Source organism: Lactuca virosa, chromosome 5 (genome assembly GCF_052849685.1).
Source record: "Lactuca virosa cultivar CGN04683 chromosome 5, Lactuca_virosa_CGN04683_v6, whole genome shotgun sequence".
In the NCBI taxonomy this organism is placed as follows: Eukaryota; Viridiplantae; Streptophyta; class Magnoliopsida; order Asterales; family Asteraceae; genus Lactuca; species Lactuca virosa.
In genome coordinates, this window is record NC_136430.1 from 133,001,350 (window position 1) to 133,024,539 (window position 23,190).

At 34.5% G+C, this 23,190-nt stretch overlaps 1 protein-coding gene across 1 annotated transcript; it reads right to left on the bottom strand.

The window, feature by feature from the left end:
- Nucleotides 1-4,562: 4,562 nt before the first annotated feature.
- On the bottom strand, nt 4,563-7,872 carry LOC145115737 (transcription factor WER-like). The gene is made up of 3 exons (XM_079052092.1): nt 7,743-7,872; nt 5,298-5,427; nt 4,563-5,092 (listed from the first exon to the last, which is right to left on the bottom strand). The coding sequence occupies exons 1-3, from the start codon at nt 7,870-7,872 to the stop codon at nt 4,585-4,587; spliced, it is 768 nt and encodes a 255-aa protein (XP_078908218.1). The 3' UTR covers nt 4,563-4,584.
- Nucleotides 7,873-23,190: the final 15,318 nt, after the last annotated feature.

A 23,190-nucleotide genomic window follows, 5' to 3' on the forward strand; every position in this document is an offset into this window, starting at 1 on the left:
ACCACAAAGGAATTAAGCCATTAAGCAAAAACCGAAAATTGTGCGCCCAATTTTCACGTCGTGGGCTTGAAGCCCACGTCGTGAAATCAGTTCATGACATGATTTTCAATAGGTCATACTTAGGTCAAAACAAACTGAATCTGTTGTTTGGGGTTTGTAGAAACTACTATTTTAAGGCCTTATAACACACATGCAACCAAGATTTACTAACAAATCGACCATATTTCGACATTGAAACTCAAAGAACAAACCCTAAGTCTAAATGCCTAAATCTAAAGAAATTTGTACAACTATGGAATGAGGATCTTACCACAACAAGAGATTAAGCACGGAAGCAAGAAAAATCGCAGAAAATCGTCACAAAGGCGAAGTGCGGGCTGCTAATTATGAGTGAAGTTTGAAAGTGATGGTTAAGAAAAAAATGAAGTCATCTATGTAAGTGCCCCCCCCCCCCCCCATGAACTTTTACTCTACATCGTGAAGAGGAAACTTCACGTCATGACATTTAAAATCCTTGAATAGTTATCGGGATGAAATTTGTGACCATGACGTGGGGTATAAGACAACGTCGTGATATCGAGGATTTTATTTATTTACTTAAAAATTCATTTTTCTTCTAAAAATTATAACACTCTATCAATTCTAAACCCCACACTTGAATTTTAATATTCACTAATAATTAAGATGACTATGATGATTATTTATCCTAAAACTCAACTTAGAAATGCAAAAATAAAACATGAAAACAAAAAAATGCAAACCGAACTCGAGTTGCCTCCCAAGAATCGCTTCTTTTGTAGGAGTCATGAAGCGGCCTCCTTGCCACCTTACGTTGAATCAGTTGGAGTGTCAACCATCAAGTGCACCTTCTTTTCCTTCCATCTTCTTTTTTATGCTTGCACTCTCCTAAGATACGCCATCTTAGAGTTTTCCTTTTTTAATTTGGAATCAGCTTCTTCCAACTTTCGTTTAATTCCCTTATTTACCACAAATTTAATTCCTTTTTTTCTTTACTTTTTAGTTCCATAGTTTTAACCTTCTCATTGACAAAAGTTGGTGGTTTTAGAACTTGGGTAACTTCTTCTTCATCACTCGACAACAAATCTTCTTCACTATCCTCACTCTCTAAAGATGTTGGAGTTTTGTAAGCAAAAACTTCAAAAACAATCGGAATCGATGCTCTACGCTTTGTACGCTTAACTTCTTTAATGACTTGAATCTCTTCTTCCCTTAATTTTTCCAATTCCTCAAGATCATTTTCGTCATCTATGTTGAACACTTCTTTTTGAGCATAGTCTTCTTTAAATCCATCTTCCACTCCAAAAGTCGTCTCTTCATCACTCACTCACAATGTGAGTTTCGACTCACGTATATCTACCAACGTTCGAGCAATATTGAGCAAAGGACGTCCAAGGATAATTGGGACATTTTTATCCTCCTTCATATCTAACACGACAAAATCAATTGGAAAAACAAATTTTCCAATTTTTACCAAGATGTCTTCAACTATGCCTTTAGCATGAGTCACTGAACAATTAGCCATGTGAATCGTCATTCTAGTAGCCTTCAAATCTGGGAGAGCGAGCTTCTGATAGAACGAGTAAGGCATCAAATTTATGCTTGCTCCATAATTGGCTAAAGCAAAAGTATTCATATTATTTCCGAATTCACAAGGAAGTGTAAGGTGTTCAGGATCTCCCATTTTCTTTGGTATTTCCCCCATTATCACCTTAGAACTCTGCTCACTTAGGACCACCATGAAGGTCTTCTCTATTTGTTGTCGAGTGTCAAATAAGTCTTGAAGAAACTTTACATATTTGGGAACTTGTGCCAAGGACTCAATAAAAGGTGTATTAATAGAATACCCTTTACTTGCTTCATAAACTTTAGATGTTCTTGTTCCAGTGGATGAAGTCTTGCTCAAGAAGGAAACGGTAGCGGAGGGTGAAAATCTTAAATGCAAGATTGATCTTTCTTTTCAGGTTGTGTCCACGTCGTATCAATTGACGCTCCACGTCGTGATATCGAGGATTCAACAAAAAATTTATCTTCGACTTTTGACTTCTTCTACTGTGGTTCGAGCTGATTTGGTTCTTCCTCTAAGGCTTTTAGGAACTCAGCAATAGTATCTTCTTTACTGTCGATGGCCATGACATGTGGTTGTGGCTTTTTCTCGGGGATTTGTGGAGATAATATTTCATTAACCAATGTAGTTAATTGACCAAGTTGAGCTTCAATGTTTTGAATTGATGCTTGATGATTTCTATGTAAAGCTTGTTGGTCTCTCATTAAAACTTGTTGGTCTCTTATCGCCGCATCGGTCTCATCATGTCGTTTTTCCGAAGCCTCCATGAATCTAGCTAATATGGACTCTAAATCAACTTTCTTTTCAGCTTGTGGTTGCTCTTTTTGGCAGAAGCCGCGGCCTGTTTGCCTATATTTCTCTTTTTTTTGCTTTTTATATTCATTGTAAGGCAACCATTCTTTCTATGGCTTCCTCCAATCTTCATCGTAACGATCTCCACTCGAGTAGCATACTTGAGCTTTCTTATTCCCGTTCTCATCAAAATGGCAATATTTAGTCAAATGTGGACCATTGCATCTTTCACAACCCACGCGAATAGCATGTATGGATTCGTCCATCTTTGTCATTCTTCGGTCCATATTATTCAACATAACTAACACAGCCACCATGTCCTCAAAAGTTCCACTCCCAATTTTTTTGCCCCATCATTTCGAGGATTGTGAAACTCACGTGAATGCTTAGAAAACTCTTCAATCAACTCCTTAATCTCATCAGGATTATTCTTTGTTAAATGTCTTTGAGAATCAAGGAGTTGCCTTATCATCACATTTACCCATCATAGAAGATTGATACTTATTGTTGCTTATTTAAATCGTTTTGGGGACAATTTCTTATTAATCCTTTATATCTTTCCCAAGCCTCGTACAAAGAGTCTCCTACTTTTTGCTTGAAGTTTGCTATGGCCTTCTTTAGTTTAACAACTTTTGAAGGTGGGAAAAAATGTTCTATGAATTGTTCACGCATTTGTGCCCATGTAGTAATTTCACTGGGTGGAAGTGCCTTCAACCAATCCTTAGCAGCTCCTTTGAAAGTGACTAGAAGCATTCTCAATAACATTGTCTCTTTTGGAACATTCAGTATGTTGAAGTAATCAGCTATGTCATTGACTTCATCAAGGTGTTTGTAAGCATCCTCATGATCTTTCCTGGAAAATGGAACCTCCTTAAGCGCGGAAAGAATATGTCATTTAAGCTCGAATGTTGTGGTAGCGGGAATTGCAGGTTGCACTAGACCAGGATCGGTGTCCTCTCGGATTCTTTTCTTGTATGCATCCATAGACATGTCGGCAATATTCGCCATCTCGTTTTTTGGCTCGTCTTCAAGTTCGCTCTCTTCTTTTTCTAATTCGGGTTCGGACTCGTATTCAGATTCTTATGTATTAAGATTTTGCTCAAATCTTTCAACCTTGCTTTCGTCCTTTTGGGGATTGATCGATTCTCCTATGTTCTTTCCTTTCTTCTTACCAAAAACCAATTTAAGATCTTTAAACGGTGATTTCTTTGGAGTGTTAGTTTCTCCTATGTTCTTGTTCGTCTTTTTACGAAGGACTGACTCTGGATCTTCAAGCGGTGGTATCAAAGGTGTATTGGATCCACGGGTTATGTACTACTGCAATAAAACAAAAATAAAAATGTAAAAACGAACAAAAAGTAATTAAAACCTCCTACTGAACGTTTACCATGACGTGGTGTATAGGATCACGACGTGTTGAAGCAGAAAAAACTAAACATAAGCTAAAAACGAAGTAAAACATAAAATAACCTAATTCACGTCGTGAACTAAAGGCTCACGTCGTGATTTCAGTAATTCAGAGAAAAAAAAAAACTAATGCTAAAAATTAATTTTTTATATGTTTAGCCCTACAAAAAGGATCGATTATACTAAAGCAATTAAATCTAAAACTAAATAGTTGTTGTCCGGCAACGGCGTTAAAAACTTGATTGCTTAAAAATAATTATGCGCTAGTTTATCCTACTAATGAAACTAATTAATACCTAAGGCAGTGTATCTTTTTGAAAATAATATAACTCAATATGAAAATAGTATAGCTCAATAGCCACGTATCAAACACAGGGAACACATTTAATTAACTAAATTTAACTACTAAAACCTAACCTAAAAACAAACAAAAGTTTAATTGGTTTTTATCTGATTTTGCAAGTTCAGATAAACTTAATCACTTAACTATCGATTCAATGAATTACTAAAAACACTTTCATTTAGTTCGAATCCACTTTTTCTCTATGGTTAGCTACTGATTATGGATTATTACCGTTGGTTATCAATATTAATTTATTAGCAATTCAAGTCCAATTTTACTAATATTATCACTAATTCATGTAAAACTAAGTATGATCATACATTAGCAAACACTAAATATATTGCAAACTAAATATATTACATGAAAACATTCAATATAATATTTGATAGACACGATACTTACTTTATTAATTTATTCAGTTTATTACATGCATGACGATGTGTGAAACGACGTTAAATCATGGTTGCTGTGAATCCATTGGGTTCCACATGATCTCATCAAGCGAGAAATCAAAGAAACCATTGTTGTCTTCTTTTTGATCGACAGCATTTAAGGCCTCTGCCTGCGCTGAAGATTCACCAAATGACCGTTCAATGTCTCCTTCAATTTCCATTTCACGATCATCAAATAAATCGTCTAGATATTTATTAATCTTGTCATCAAGTAGTACATTTGGTGACACAGAGGAGACGTTAAAGTTGTTGTTGCCACCTTCATTCGACGATCTTATAAGATTACCACCACCATTGGAGACAATTTGTGCGTTGTCACTCATGGACAAATTTAGGGTTTCGGATATGGTATGCGGTTGTGGATTGATATTTGTGACTGGAGCGTCTTGTAACAGTTTATCAGCATCAGGTTCTGTCTTTTGTTGTTTGGAACGAGGCTGAATATGAGTGTTCCAATAATTCTTCACGTCATTAGCAGTTCTTCCAGGTATTCTTCCCGCAATTAACGACCACCTAAGATTAATTAAAATATACATTAACCTCCACACACTACAAGATTTAATGGCAATAACGCGACCCATGTCGCTGCTAATACTACAATTCAAACTTGAGTCAACTCAATTCTATAGTGTTTCTTAGCGGTGCCAAATTATCACATCAAAATAACCCGTTAATATTGGTGATATTTATTGTAGATTTATATTTAAATTGTGCTTGCCTGTTGCCCAGAAGCTTATGGAGCCTAAGCATGAGATCAACTTCATCTTCAGTAAAATCACCTCGTTTTATATTTGGCCTCAAATAATTCAACCAGCGTAACCTACAACTCTTTCTACATCTATTTAACCCTGTAAATATCTCGAGTAAAATATTAACACGGAAACTAAAATAACAAAAAGGCTCATATTAATTAAGCAAACTTATATAAGTGGTCCTTATGGTTTATCAAAGATCACAATCTCTGTCTTTGTTAATTCTTTTTGACGAACATAGTCCCTGTGGTTTCCAAAAGTTGCATGAAAAATCATTTTGCTAACACCGTTAGTTTTCATCTGTTACTATGAGGATAATTTGGTCGTTTAAGATAGTAAAGATTGAGTTAGTAACCACGGATAAACCATAATGACCATTAATTTACTTTTGTCTATATTTTATATAAAATCAATTTGTAGTTTTTCTATTCTTTTATTTTAACCATTTGACTTTGAACTTTATAAAATATTATTTTCAACTTTCTATTTTATAAATTTTTGTGATTATCCTCCATAGTATATATATATATATATATATATATATATATATATATATATATATATATATATATATATATATATATATAATTTGATTTTCCTTAATAATTTGCGTTCATTAACCTAAAACAATTAATTTTTACGTGCTTATTTTTATATATGTGTTTGTATAAATATACTGAGGTCAACGGTGCAACGTGAATTTAGAACTTATGTTGGATAATTTAAAAAAAAACTTACTTGTTGTTTTATTCACTTGTTGGTTTAAATTTTAGTGTATGTACATTTTGAATTAATTTTTTTTACGTTTTCATGTTTAATTTTATGTACGCTTCCAAAGTTAAGTAAGGTGACATATAATAACTTATGTTCGTTAATTTAAGAACCATATTATATTCGAGGTTATCTATGTTTCGAAGTAATTATTGTTTTTACATTTTTGTGTTTAATTTTATGTATGTTTCCTATATATGAGTCGTGTCACATATAAGGACTTTCATTTGTTAACTTAAAAAAAAAAACTATTTTTTTACATTCTTTTTTTTATGTATGTGTCGATATATATATATATATATATATATATATATATATATATATATATATATATATATATATATTCGAGCTGGTAAGCATTTCTACGTATTCGACGTAAATTTAGAACTTTCGTTAATTAATTTTTTAAAAAAAAACTTATTCTCTTTTTTATGTACATGTCGGTATAAATTCGAGTACGTCTACGTTTCGATGTTAATTAATTTTTATGTTTTCGTGTTTATTTTTATCTAGGTGCTTATTTTTTCATACATAATAATAAGTATGAAAAGATAAAAAAAATGCATTGAAACGTAGACGAACTCGAATTTATACCAACACGTACATAAAAAAGTAAATAAGTTTTTTTTTTAAAAAAAGTTAATGAATCAAAGTTCTAAATTTACGTCGAAACGTTGACTACCTTGAATTTATACCAGCACAAAAATAAAAACTAAACACATAAAAATTAGTTTTTTTTAATGTAATGAACGAAAGTTATTATATGTGACCCGACTTATTGGTATGAAATGTACATAAGATTAAGTATAAAAATGTAAAAAGAATTATGTTGAAACATAGATAAACTCGAATATAATATGTTTTTTAAGATAATGAAAAAAAAATTATTTGTGACTCGACTCATACGTAGGTAACGTACATAAAATTAAGCACGAAAACATTAAAAATTTATATCGAAATATAGATAAACTCGAACTTAACTAATACGTGCATAAAATTGGTCGAAATGTTGATTATCTTGAATTTATAATGACACATATATAAAAATAAGCATGTAAAAAATTAGTATTTTTAATATAACGAACAAAAGTTATTAAGAAAAATATATATATATATATATATATATATATATATATATATATATATATATATATATATATATATATATATATATATATATATATAAACTACCGGGGATAAAGACGCAAGTTTACAAAATAAATGATAAAAATAATATTAAATAAAGTTCAAAGTAAAAAGGGTCAAAATGACATTTTAAAAAGTAAAATGACAGAAAAGTAAAAAACTCATAAGCATAAAATATAGACAAAATTACATAAATGGTCCATATGGTTTACCCGTAGTCACAAACTCAGTTCATGCTGCCTGAAAAGACCAAATTACCCTCATATTAACAGACAATAAGCAACAATGTTTAGCAAAAAGGATCATTCGTATAAGTTTTGGAAACCGCAAGTACCATGTTCGTCAAATTGTTTACAAGGACTGAGTTTGTGACATTTGGTAAATGACAACGATCATTTTTTTAAATTTGTCTATTATTTATATTTATTTTTCAAACTGAAAAAATATGTGAGGTCCATTTTGTAACACAATAAGACTTGCAAGGTCTACGTTACCGGTTCTGAGAGGAATAAGGTGCCATTTCCCTTCGCCGTATTGCTCAACATAATCCTTGAGAAGCATATCTTCATGTTCACTCCATGCACCTTTCTTCAACCCTAGACCATTACTACTGCTCGGTGTCATTTCTTTTGTGTTAATTATGTGAATGTTATCCGTAAATATATAATAACATGAAGTTCAACTTCTGGTGAATCTTTCTCTATTTAAGCATTAATAACGTACAAAACTCCATGCATAAAACCTAATACACCACCTCTTTAATGACCGAAAACGAAAGAATGTTTCTAACCCCCGTTCTTGTTCTCGATACAGGTCACCTACGTGCACCCTCATATTTCCACAAAAAAAAGGTCAAAATTACCAAAATGGTCCCTATGGTTGTTAAAAATATGTGATTTTCGTCCAAAAATGTTTGGTGGTGCATCAATGGTCTAATTTTGTGTACCTTGTGCAGTTTTGATACCAAACTTGTTAACTTTAACAGGTTGGCCGTTAACTTTTTAAAATTGACAATTTTACCCATTGGGATCATTTCTATAATTTTGTATTTTACCAAACCACAGAGACCATTTATGCATCTATTCTTTTTAATTTTATTAAATTATAATATATTAATTATTGTAATTAATTTTTTTAAATTAATGTTTGTTTGATTAATTATTATTATTGGATTATTAAATATTAATAAATATTATTTTTAGTATATAATATTTATATACTAATAAATATTATTTTATTGGATTATTAGTTTTTTTAATTTCTGTTTAATGGATTAATTAATTAATAAATATGTTGGGTCTCGTAGAATAGATAATTTTATGTTTGATTTCTTATGCGAAAGGCATTTCGTAGTTTATAGGTTCTGGCTTCACTTGTATATACTATCTTAGCTTAGGTGTTATGACCTCATTGGTCATGTCTTAACCGACTTCCTTGTAGAACCTATCTAAGGGCATTTGGTTAGAGAGTGAGACTACCTGTAACAACCCGTTTATTAAATAACTAAATAAGATAAAATAAAATAAATAAATAAATGAACTCTAGGATGAGATGTATATTTCATATTATTTTATTGAAGCCCTAAATCCATAATAGCTTATTAGTGTCAGCCTTGGGAGTAAAATGTTATAAATTCATAAATTTATGGTTTAAATGGTATCATATGGACGTGTGTTGAATAGATTTTGGGAATCAAGGGCTAAAGGGTAAATTTTCGGAGTCACTTGTAAAGATTTATGAAGGCAGGGGCTGTTTGGTAAGTCTGTTGGGTTTTGTATACTACAACATCCTATGGTGCACATACAACCGTAAATGCTTTGGATCTATGTTTTCTCTAATTATACATGCAATATTGTTTCCAAAGCATTAAGCCTACAATTAACATACAACTGACAGAAACAACATAAAATACTAGTTAAGAGTTTACCTCTTTGTGTAGCTTGTAGAAGTTGTTGTATTTGGCCTTTAAGATCTTAGTGCCCCAAATGTTGCACCTCAAATGGTTCACAACACACCTTAGACAAAGGATAACTTTTGAGAGAGTTTATGCACACTAAAATCGGTTATGGCTCTCCAAGAACACTCTAGCAAAACTTGTGCAACCAATTTTAGGCTATAGGGTGTCATGTATATAGTGTAGGAATCCAAGAGTCATGGGTAAACCCTAATCCATACACTTGGGCTTATTATCCATGATTCATGATCCAAGGGGGCTAACTCTTTATGGATTTATCCATAAACTTAGTCCATCATGTATCATAAGCCCAAACCATATATATATATATATATATATATATATATATATATATATATATATATATATATATAACTAATTTACATAATTAGTCCCTATTAATTTAATTAGTCTATTTTGATCACTAAATTAATTCCAAATTAATTATTGATCAATACTAATTAAATCATATGATTTGATATTAATATATTAGAACTTATAATATATTAATAAATCATAACTAACCTATTCTCAAAAGTCTATCCTATCAAATTATCGTGGTGATATGCAACCCAAATGGACCATGCTACTCTCGAGTCAAATACATACCAATTATAGTTATGGGCTTAGACACCTAATCCAACAGTCTCCCACTTGGATAAGTCTAATAACTATTATTGCAAGTACGACTCTAAAATCCCGACTAGCAATCGTAGCTCTTAAAAGCCGCTGTCGAACTCGGACATAGTCAATGACGTGTCCATTAGATAAGGGATCATATATTCCTCCATTTTAGATATCGTATGGACATGAGACATGGATTATAATCATTCTCTCTGTCCATCTGTTGTTTCCCGATTTCCGATTTATGACGACCGACTAATTGAATAAATCAAATCAGTCCAGGCTTGGCCAAGTACTTAGGGTGTCATCACTAAATCATCGAGGGGCCCACAGACATCGCTTTTATCCCTCTAATGGTAAAAGGAATGGATAAAATTTGACTCAAATGCTTGCTTGTACTTACTCAAATGCTTGCTTGTACTGGTGTGTTTACATATGTCAATGTGTAACCGACTTGTAAACTACAACTCACATGTCTTGGTTTCAAGAATATAAGATATTATCGTCTCACAATCACTCTTGACAAAATCCAAGAAGTGATTCAGGTGAGTGTAGGTTTACTCCAATACTCGAATCTTATTCCAGGAGTACTCATGAACATTGCACCAAACTTGTGGTATGTCAAAAACACCTAGACAATCTACAGTTAGATTCATGACAGTCTTGCCTCAATATCTACTTCCAAAGTATGATCGAATATGGATAGTTTGAATAACCTAGTTATTCGGGAAGTCAAAACATGCAAAGTGAAACACAAGAATAATCGCATCCAATATAGTCTTAGAACTTATGAATATAAATAAAACACCTTTTATTTAATCACCATATTGATTACACATTATTCATTGTATAATGTTTCGAGTAATCAACTTAATACTTGAATAAAACAATAGTTATCCCATACTCCAAGCATGTATACTATGTTTACCTATGGTCCTTTCTTTGTGAAATAGATCAATTGAAAGCATTTCAAAGATACTCATTTCACAATTCCAAATCCTTACCGTGAATGTTAGAATACCAAATTCTTGCCATTTACTGTAATCTGTTAGATTCTAAACTTATATGTAATGATCCTCTTGTAATGACTATGCACAAAAGTCACAAAGACTTGGCAACAGACATTACAAAGTATTCCAATGGAGAACAATTCCATGGAAACGAAGTCTGATATTCAAAGTACATTCCTTTGAACATCCTTCTTGCATTAATTTTTCTAATCTTACACAGATTTAAAGAATAACTTCCACTTATGGAAACATTTCCATATTCCTATTTTGACTATCACTTCTGAACAAGAGTTGCCTCTTTTCAGAATATGTCAATATGGTCCTTCCAAAATTTACATTATACTTCCAACTGTCCATGAGCAACCAATGTTTGGTAAACCTCAGATTGTCCTCGCAATTGCTTAACCACTTTAGTCATAACCGGTTCTATTCCTTTTTTTTCCTCTTAATGCCCTAGGCATTTGGAAAAATTAGAACACGAGAATATTATAGCATATGCATTCGATCCTATACCCGAAGCATATGGGACACGATTCATAATGTTTTACATAAATACATGATACTTGATCAGTCTTTTTCTATCATATTTCTATTTGCCATGTTCTCACAATTCGACCTATGAAGAGGGATGTCGTAATCATAATCGAATTTGAGAACGCAACTAACATTTCCATATATATAGAATTTCCTTATGTCGAATCTTTTCAACATAACATCCATATATATTTTTGAATAAACTTGATTAAAATCTCAATCTAATCTTTTAGAATTGAAATGATGTATGGATTCCTCTCCCTTAATTATAGCAAAACAACTTTTCAAACCCTGCATCTTTGCAAATTGAAACTTTTGTTTTTCTATAATTATCATTGCTAACTTACAACACTTACGATAATAATTATTCTCCCACTAGCATAATAATTATTATCTTCCTTGCATAACACTTATGCTCCCACTGGCTTTGACATGTACCAAGAAATAAGCTGGACTTCTAGAAATCAATACTTATTGACTTCCAAAGTTCAGATTTATGATACGAGATGCTTCGATAAGACTTTATCTACGCTTCTCAAAATCATACACCTTTCCATAGATAGCTCACATGTGTGTCTAAACAATTTTAGAACTTACAACAATAAGTCTCAAATGTTTAGACATTTTTCTATTTCTCACAATTCGAACTATGAAGAGGGATGCCGTAATCATAATCGAATTTGAAAATGCAAATAACACATTTGCTATCTCTTTAAAATCTACTTAGTGAAAGCGTTTCCTCACAATCATTTTCATGAATTGGAGAGAAACCTTATGACACTTAGATTTTATGGTATATGTGTTCCTATCCATGTGAATTTGTCATAACCATAATCACAAGACAAGGTTAGTGACAAACCCAAACTCATATGGACTGAACTTGTTCAATCTTAATTTCTTGCCACCTGGCAGCAGAAGGGCCTACCATTGCTTCCTAGGTTGTTATGCAAACAACTGAGAACTCATAGAACTCACATGCATAGTCAACTGAACTGGAATGGGCATAGAAACTAGAATATATCAACACGATAGATTACAAAACCGCAAGTCGTGTGCTAGTGTTTAACAATAGGTTTACTCTTGATTAGTTCTTGAAACTTTTCAAGATCTTTATGACTCCCACAGACCTCTTGATATATAAGATTCAATTTGTCTAGGAACATTACTTGACAAACAAATATTCAAGAGGTAGTGCGGTCTCTTATCAAGACAAAACACTTCACACAATTGGCCTTAGTTGGTCTTTGTTATATCGAAAACATCACAACTTACCAATTTCAAATGTACAAGAGTAGAAAACATTTTACTCTACATTTGATGAGTGTTATAAACCTTTCTTAAGACCGTGTCACTCAAGTTACAATCTTGGAGTATGAATCTAAGACCTGATTTTTGAATGAAGTATGATTTATCTTCTTGATTTAACCATTTCAATAATTCACGATTCCTCTTCTTAGCCATACAAATGCACTAAGATGTCCATAGAGAATCAATTGTGACATGGTTTCATAATCACTAAGATAATCATAAAACATGATACTCAAGTACTCTCCCTTCTTCTCAGATTGGAGAAAATTTTATCTTTCTGCCTAATTTGATTCTACTTATTCGTTCTGCCATACATTGAAACTTTTCCAATGATTCATAATTACACTTAATCTTGTAAGCATAACCATATTTACTAAACTTTAGTAAATCATAACGAATAGTCTTATAGTTATTTGTGGTGGACCTAACCAGCGCACAACCGAGTGCTCCCGATCTCCTAGCCCTTCACTTGACTCACATATACATGTGTACAAGGAATTAGTCTTAATTTCCCAAAGATGAAATTCTCATTCATCACACAATACAAGTTGCATGATTCCAAGTTTCTATCCAACTGAAACTTCGGTGATGAGAATCTTTCCTTATTTGGTAAATCTTGACACTACCACAAACGAAAGAATCAAATCCATTTTCCAATATTGCTATCAATGGAAACATATAAGCAACAATTTTCACAAATTCCATTGTAAGGAAACTTAAAATAAGATAAATTTAAAAAAAAATTATTTACAAAAATTGCAGAAAACTTATCCTTAAAATGCAAATACATATGAAAACTATGTTTTTATCTATTCCTGAGCAATCTATCATAACTCTTAAGCAACAACGCAAAATTCTGATCATCGAACCATGGGATCGAAATCCATCTCGTCACGATCAGAATCAGCTTACACTTCATTTAAGCTTCCTTTCTTTCCTTCGATTCTACAAAACATCAAAATGTAATTACATTACATCATGTATTAAGAATATCCAAATAGGAACTTAATAGAGTTAGATAATGGACTTTACCTAAAGTAGAGTCAAACTTTTTGACTTTACCGTCTTTCAGGTAAATATGGCAGCTTTGCAACCAGTGTCCTTTCTTTTGGCAATAGAAACATATGGACTCTTTGGGAATGGTACATGAGACTATCTCATACTTAGCCTTTCTCTTTACCATTTGGTGAAATGATTTGACCATGGTCGATCCCTTTCCATTGGGTAGAAAAATCTTTTCTGGACTTCCAATGTTTCCATTGTCAATGTACATGGAGGTTTGGGAAGTAGATCTTCCAATCAAATTTGCTTTACCAGTGCGCCAAATCATTGTTGATTCAGCAGCAACAAGAAAATATGTTAGATCAATAAGGTTCACGCCGCGGTCTATCATATAGTAGTCTTTAACAAACTGACTATACGACTTGGGAAGTGACTGAATAACCCAGTCAACAGCCAACTTCCTTTACACAACAACTCCTTACATTCCCATCATGTCAATGTGTGACTTCATCTCCAAGGCATGTGCACACACAGACCTTCCATCTTGGTGTTTTCTAGCCAATATGGCTTGAGTGACCTTGAACTTTTCAAGTCCTTAAACTTGTGGGTTAGGGAGAATTATTGGAGAAGGTGAAGGAAGTGAAGTTCCAATACAGCACGAAGAATGGATTAATCTTTCACCTTGATCGTCTTGTGGAATATCATCTTTATAAGGAAGGTTTTTTCCAAAAGATTTGGGAAGACCATAGTTGTCTGAACTAGACATCTACAAGGGAGAAATTCAAGTTTAGTTGATTTAAGTCCTTAATATAACACAAATGAAATATTAAGGCTAGGACCCAACACAATATTATAAAATTCGGAAGAGGGATGCTGTAATCCAACTGCAAAATATTTGAAGGTAGGTAAATGACAATTCACCAATTTCCACCATGAAAAACAAAATTGAACATTAGGTTTTAAATGAATTGAAATTCCTAGATCTTTTGAGATTCATTGAACTTTTCAATGGCATGTTTAAATCTCGATTGTGCCCTTCAAGTTTGTGACTGGGATACCCAGGATCACAAACAAGGTGTGAATAACCATGAAAATTAACTTGGTACACTTAATGTTACAAATCACCTAATACATGTGCCGGTTAACCACACACGCTCCATTGATCTATGATTAACATCGAGCTACCCATTGTCATCCTTCATTAGTCCCAGATTAGTGCGCCGGTTAACCACACACGCTCCACTAACGACTAATAAGGTGCAATGTGCAATTTCATGGGTTAGCACCAAATTCACATTTTTCCTAGGTAACTAAGATTGGGAATTTATAAGTGTTTAGTTACTTGGTATTTTCATTATACTTTTAATGAGAATTAATGTCCTATCCTACCCGTTCGGCTAACGACCCTCCACCAATCAAGGAAGCGGTAGGTGAGAGTGGACACCCATTAAACTACCATTATATAGGCAGTAACCTTATACCCCCCTTATAGACTGGCTTTGTGAATGAGGCCTACTAACGGTAAGACTGGCTTGTCTTATACATATATATATATATATATATATATATATATATATATATATATATATATATATATAATTATTAAATTTGTAATAATATAATAGTATATGGGTTGAATTTTAACTTTTAAAACTCTAGGGTTTGGAATTAAAGTATTCAAAAGTGAGACTTTACAAAATCTAAAACTTGAGGGCAAGTTTTGAAGCTTGTCAAACTTCTGGTTTCCATAACTTATGAGTTTAATGTGGTTTTAATGAAAAACTTTTCAAGTTCCAAAACTTGAGGACAAGTTATGGAAGACTTTAAAACCATTTAAAAATAACTCTTAAAAATGAGATCTTTCATTTTCCATAACCTATGAGTTTTAATAACCTTTTAAAAGAATAATTTTTCATTTTCCGTAACTTGAGGACAAGTTATGGATTTCATTAAGGCGATTAGATCATATTTTTAACTAACAAAAATTATCAAATAATTTATTCATGATCTAACTAAACTCATAAGTCAAGATAATTCACATTACCTATTTGCAAGAAATTAGCCTATCCTATAAACTGATACAAATCTTGAAACTATGACAATTATCTATTAATTGGATGAGCATGATAATTACCATATCAACAAAAACAAATTTTATGAACTAAAACATTTTGTGGTAATGATCCTAATCCAAAACAGGCCAGTAACCCCAAAAACCTGCAACCAGAGCCTGCAACTCGTCGAGTGCATGAACTAAGTCGTCGAGTTGCTCTGTTTCAGAGTGGACTCGGTGAGTCAGCCAGAGGACTCGGCGTGTCCATCAGTCAGATGCAAAAAATTTGATTTTTCAACTTTGAAAATTAAGCCATGCATCAAATATAATAGAAAACAACCCTAGGCTCTGATACCACTGTTAGGTTTTGTATACTACAACATCCTATGGTGCACATACAACCGTAAATGCTTTGGATCTATGTTTTCTCTAATTATACATGCAATATTGTTTCCAAAGCATTAAGCCTACAACTAGCATACAATTTACATAAACAACATAAATACTGGTTTGGAGTTTACCTCTTTATGTAGCTTGTAGAATTTGTTGTATTTGCCCTTTAAGAACTTAGTGCCCCAACTGTTGCACCTCAAATGGTTCACAACAAACCTTAGACAAAGGATAACTTTTGAGAGAGTTTATGCACACTAAAATCAGTTATGGCTCTCCAAGAACACTCTAGCAAAACTTGTGCAACCAATTTTAGGCTATAGGGTGTCATATATATAGTGTAGGAATCCAAGAGTCATGGGTAAACCTGTCACACCCCAAAACCGGAACGGCGGAAACGTTCTGGGGTGGAGGACGTCATGTACAGTATCATAACAATGCATAATAGTAAAGACAAGCAACAACATCCATTGCATTAATATAATAATTGCAATACAAGCGTGTTCTGTATAGTTTGTAAGACACCCAAAAGTATAATCAAAATAAAAGATGAGTCTTGTATGTGCTCCATCTTCTCAAAAACTTCATCGGTACCTGTCTACTGATGACCTGAGAATACAAGTTATTTTGAAAGAGTTTATCAGCATAAAGCTGGTGAGTTCATAAGTATTTAGTGTCATTGCTTGTATAAAAATGTTTGTAACAACGAAATGTAGTAACTGATTTCAAATGTTTGTAAATAGTATACTCCTTAGAAAATCCTATATTTTCCAGTAAAATGTAGTCTTCTACCAAGACCCGATTGTTTGTATGTTTGTTCTTTCGTAAATGTAAGAGTTTTTCCCCAGTGAAACTATCAGTATGAAAATATAGTTTTAGACTTCACTCATGTAAGGTAATTACAAAATAAATGTAATAGGGGAAAATGATGTTTTACCCCAGCAGTATCACTGCTGACTAATAGTGATGAAAATGCAGACTCCAAGTAGTATTAAATGTACAATACACCTCGGGGAGTCCGTTTTACCTTTAATTATTAATTGGTTAATTAAAGGTTTGAATGTGAACTCGTATGTAACCATGCTGATCGACGGCTGAATAACTGATGACCCTCTAGGTCATATGTAGTGAGGTAACATTCTGTCACCCCTTGGCCTTTCGGCTGGGACTGTAGCTAGCAGTCGGGATGTGGGAGTGTCTGTCCCGTATAGATCTATACACACAATGCCTGCTCTCCCTCCAGGAGACTCTGGTTACAAAGTTATACCACGATGAAGTGTCGTATCGGGAAATAGTATGTCACATTCGGTTTATAGTATTCAAAAGGTTGTATAGTATGTTATAGTGTAGTGATGTTCTCTCTTTATTAGTATATAGTATGTTCCTGTATAGTGTATAGTATGTTCTCTTGTATAGGGTATAGTACGTATTGTTTCTCACTGTAGTACTGTAACACCCAAATTTTCAAACAAATCTTCACATTTTAAAAACACTTTATTTCATAATATTATAAAACTCATTGTTTCATATATCCAAACATAAGTCAAAATCCCAAGATCATAACATATATAAAACTCCGCGTGTGTGTGTACTGATCATGCCGGCGCCTTACCGCGATCCTCACTAGTACCTGAAACACATAACACAAAACACTGTAAGCACAAAGCTTAGTGAGTTCCCCAAAATACCACACATAACACATACTAGCCACTCGAGGCTATAGCTCTGCGGGCCCTTGGACCCTAACTCTGTGGACCCTCCGGTCCTAGCTTTGTGAACCTTTCGGTTCCAACTCTGATATATTCTGATATATATATATACGGCATAAATCACATAGAAATAATGCAGTGCAACACATAATATAAATAGCATACAACATCTCTGTCACATAACTCTAATTACCTACTCAAGGTAAAGTATAGTGAGAAGACTCACCTCGATGTCTCGGTAAATAGCTGACTCGGAAGAAGTGTGATCTAGCCTCCACCTAATCACATAAAGTAATACTCTCATAAATACAACTGTACTCAACCCTAAAAGTCAACAAGGTCATCGGTCAAACTTTGACCAGACTCGTCGAGTGCAGTAGGGCGACTCGGCGAGTCTACACGTGTCCACTGACTCTCTTAGATCCTCTCTTGGCACGTCGAGTACTTCCCTTGACTCGACGAGTTCCACCTGGCATGAATCGCGGGGCCACCCCTACTCAACTCGCCGAGTCTCAAGAACAACTCGGCGAGTTCCAACTTGAACTCGGACCCCTGACTCTCCCTGACTCACCGAGTCATTTCCCCAACTCGACAAGTCCACTCACTGAGTGATTAACGGGCAACCTTCATACTACTCGTCGAGTCTGTTCTTTGCACTCGGCGAGTTCATGCCATGCACAAACTCAAAACAACTTCTGAGGTCAGATCTGTTCCATACAATCATAGATCTAGCCTCCCCAAGCATGATAATCACGTAAAGTTCGGACCTTGACACACATATAACATCTAAATGGTCCAAAATGATGATTTAGCCCCAAAAATGACATTCTAAGCTGATGACTCCCACAATGACTCATAAAGCTCCAAGGGTTAAGGTCTCTGGACCTCTTTGGGTCCAGATCCAGAACACAAACTCGAGAAGGGGCCAAATACTCAACTTAATCATTCTCTAAAAGGGTTAGAAAACCCTAACACTAAGAATCAACACCAAAACTGAAGAAGGTCCGAGAATAATACCTCAATACAATCTCTATGAGCTCAAGAACCACCAAAACCGCACCTCCTTCAGCTTCCTCTTGCCTTGAACACTTCCTTCTTGCAAAAATACCCACAAAAGTTCAAGATTGGCCTCTCCTTCCTCACAAGCACTCTAGATCACTTAGGGTTTCTCTCTGGGGGTTGATGGCCGCAAATGACGGCCATAAGGGCCTTTAAATAGGTCCCAAACCCGAAAAAATTAGGGTTTCATTAAACAGCGTGGACTCGCCGAGTCCACTCATGGACTCGCCGAGTCCGGTTATTAATCCGGATGAGAAATCGCGACCCTACTCGGCGAGTCTAAGCACCAACTCGCCGAGTCCCTCAACAAATTCCAAAATAAAATAATAAAATAATATACCTGGGAATCCGGATGTTACATGTACTTATATAGCGACTCGTGAATGTACTGACTCTTATATGTATCTTTGTAATAGTAGTAGCGAGTAGTAATCCCTTAACTATACCTATATAGTTAAATAGTAATGTGGCTTGTATGCCTTTGCTACCCAAAGGCATTGAACTGAAATGAAAGCTTTTATATCCAACACACATATATATATATATATATATATATATATATATATATATATATATATATATATATATATATATATATATGATATATAACTAAGAGTTCAACGATATTCGGACAAATAACAGGATACCCTAAGTCCAGAACCAAACATGGAACAAGAAATAAGGTGAGCTATCAGTCCTAAGTCCTTCAAGTCTTACTTATATAAATATATTAGTGTAGATATGAGTTTGAAAACAATGCAAGTTTAAAAGATGTTTGGAAACAGTTTTAGTATCTAAAAGTTTAATAAAAGGTTTTGAAACGCATGAAAACCATAAATTTGATAGTAACTTGAAAGTAGTAGTAAATCTTTCTGTTTGGTCTAGTCATTAATCACATGGGATTAAAGCAATAACTAGAATGTTTCAACTTGTATTCCCCCCATAAAAGCATTTAAAATCATTTCAAAGGTTAATTAAGGGGTATGAACTCACCTGCAGTGAGTGGTTTGGATGGAAGTGCTGGATAGGAAGCTAAGTGTCAAGTGAGGACTTGAACACACACACGAATCCTATGTAACATGTAGTGATACATAAATGTATCTAATTAGTCATTTAACAACTAATTAATCGAGTAAAGACACCCTAATACATGGAAACACTTTGATTTAAGTGCTAGGAGTACATAAGGGTTGCATCTAAAGGGAGTATGGCCTCACATTGGAGTTTACTTCCCATTTGGTAACACTACTAGTGTTTACGGTTTTTGGTCATTTCCCCCATGAGTTTACGGTCGTAAACTCATGGTAATTTGTACAATTGAGTGATTTAAGGTTTTATACCCCTCAAGGAAGTGTTCTATGCTTGCATCCAAGGCTTAGGAAGGGACTAGGGCTCAAAATGGCCCTTCATTGGAGTTTACGGTTCTTGGATCACTCCCTTGGAGTTTACGGTCGTAAACCCATGAGTTTAAGGCCGTAAACTCATGGTCACTCCTACCATTTCTTGATTTGGGGTCTTTAGCTCAAGCATGCAAGGTTCTAGTCCAAAATCCAATCCCTAGAAGGTGTTGGTGGCACTTATGCACCACTTGATGGTGTTTACGGTTCAAGGAGATCCCTTGACCGTAAACCCATGTGTTCTTGAGGGTTTTTGATGTTTTTCAATGGATTAACAAGTATACTAGGTAAGTAACTAGTTAGGAGTAGTGTACTTAATTATAGGAAGCTTGTAAGAGTGTTTAGGGCCCAAGAACACTAGTGTGTGTTCTTGGTGTTTTGAAGAGAACTTGAAGATCTAAGTAAAAATGAAGAATTTATGGATGAAATGATGTATAACAACTAGATGAAAGGTTATAACAACAAATCAAGTGAAGAAAAACTTACATTTTTGGAAGATTGGGAGGAGAGTGTTATGATACTTGAGAGAGAAGTTGGGAGTTCTTGGGTTTGAAAGTTGGAGAATGAAGGAATGAAGAGTAAACTCATGCTATATGCATGAGTTCATGGTCAAAGGGAGTTTACGGCCCAAACTCCTCTTGTTTGGCCGTAAACACCTAATTAAGGTGTTATTTGTTTATTTGTTACACAACACTCCTAAAAGATACTTCCTTTTATTTGTTCGTTTGACGAATGAAAAATAAAAACACCCAAACGGACTTTAAACCGGCCAACAATGTACTGAGATGAATTTAACCATTATTTGTAGTGCTTGACTTTAGAGTTTATACAAATGAAAATTTCGGGTTGTCACAAAACCCTAATCCATACACTTGGGCTTATTATCCATGATCCATGATTCAAGTGGGCTAACTCTTTATGGATTCATCCATAGACTTAGTCCATCATGTATCACAAGCCCAAACCATTTATATATAACTAATTTACATAATTAGTCCCTATTAATTTAATTTGTCTCTTTTGATCACTAAATTAATTCAAAATTAATTCTTGATGAATACTAATTAAATCATATGATTTCATATTAATATATTAGAACTTATAATATATTAATAAATCATAACTAACCTCTTCTCAAAAGTCCATCCTATCAAATTGTCGTGGTGATATGCAACCCAAATGGACCATGCTACTCTCGTGTCAAGTATATACCAATTATAGTTATGGGCTTAGACACCTAATCCAACAAATTTTGGGAGCTAGATTGAAAAGATCTTGTGAGGGAGGGACTAATCTTGGAAAAATGAACAAATATTTGAAATAAGGCACATGATTTAGACCCGACACTCCTTCCTCTTGTGTAGCTGGTATCAACCCTAACCCTACCATATCTTTTTCAGCCGCCATCATGTGAACCCTTCTCAGCCACCGCCGCTTAGCCGAGTCCGACACCACCTTTCCACCAGTTTCCTCGCCATTGGAGCTCCACCATCCAAAACCTTGCTGTCGGACGTCGTGGGCAGACGGAAGAGCCACCGAGACCGGCGACTGCAGTTGTGTTCGTCGCTGCGTGGGTCCTGCGTGACATGAAGGTTCTCGGTAAGGCACTGCATCTCACCCCTTCGTTCCTCTCTTCATGTTCGGTGTCAGGTACATTATTGTTGCCGCTGGTGGCCATTGGCCGTTGTTAAGTTTTTCTGACGACTCCTGCCGCCTAGGCGGTGGCTGTAGCTTTGAATTTTCAAGTGTACAAGTTAACTACTGCTTTTGTGAGGATTATACGTGGGTCATTTGGGCAGAAGCCCACCGCTACCACCATGAGGTGGTGGTTGCCGCCTGCCACCGCGTGAGTGGCTATATGTGGGTCGTTTAGAGTGTGTGAGTACGTTTCCTTTATGTTGGGTTGTTGATTGGGTGATTTGGCCAGAGAAAAGTCAAGGAAAACCACCACCACCACCATAAGGTGGTGGCTGCTACCGTCGACCACCTCCGCCCGAGGTGGCGGTGGGTGGTGCTCGATATAGTAAAACCCTAATCGGCCCAATAGCATAATCTGGACTTAGTTGGATTTGTTGGATTAAGTGTCTAAGCCCATAACTATAATTGGTATTTACTTGACTCGAGAGTAGCATGGTCCATTTGGGTTGCATATCACCAGGACAATTTGATAGGATGGACTTTTGAGAAGAGGTTATTATGATTTATTAATATATTATAAGTTCTAGTATATTAATATGAAATCATATTATTTAATTAGTATTGATCAAGAAATAATTTGGAATTAATTTTGTGATCAAAAGAGACTAATTAAATATGTGGGGATTGATTTGGTAAATCATTCATTCTTATGGTGTGGGCCAATGATCCATGATTCTTTAGGTTGGGCTAAACCAATGTTACAACCCATGGATAATCCATGGGGGTTTAAACCCATGGAGCCTAAGGAATATGGAAGGTCATGCACATTGGGGTTTACATGGTGTAACCCTAATCTTGCCACACTATATAAGAAGCCCCTTAGCATCCAAAATTGGCTACTAGATACACTGGTGTTCTTGGAGACCATTGAGCCGATTTTGGTGTAAGAATATTCTCTCAAAAGTCATCATTTGTCCAAGGTGTGTTGTGATTCCATTTGAGGCATTCACACTATTGGTGCTAAGTTCTTAAAGGCCAAACTCAAGAAGTTCTACAAGCTACAACAAAGAGGTAATTCTATAACTCATTTCTATGTTGATTATGTCAATTATATGCTATTTGTAGGCTTAATGCTTTGGAAACAATATTGCATGTATAATTAGAGAAAACATAGCTCCAAAGCATTTTGGGTTGTATGTGCACCATAAGATGTTGTAGTATACTAAAACCCATCAGTGGTATCAGAGCCTAGGGTTGTTTTCTA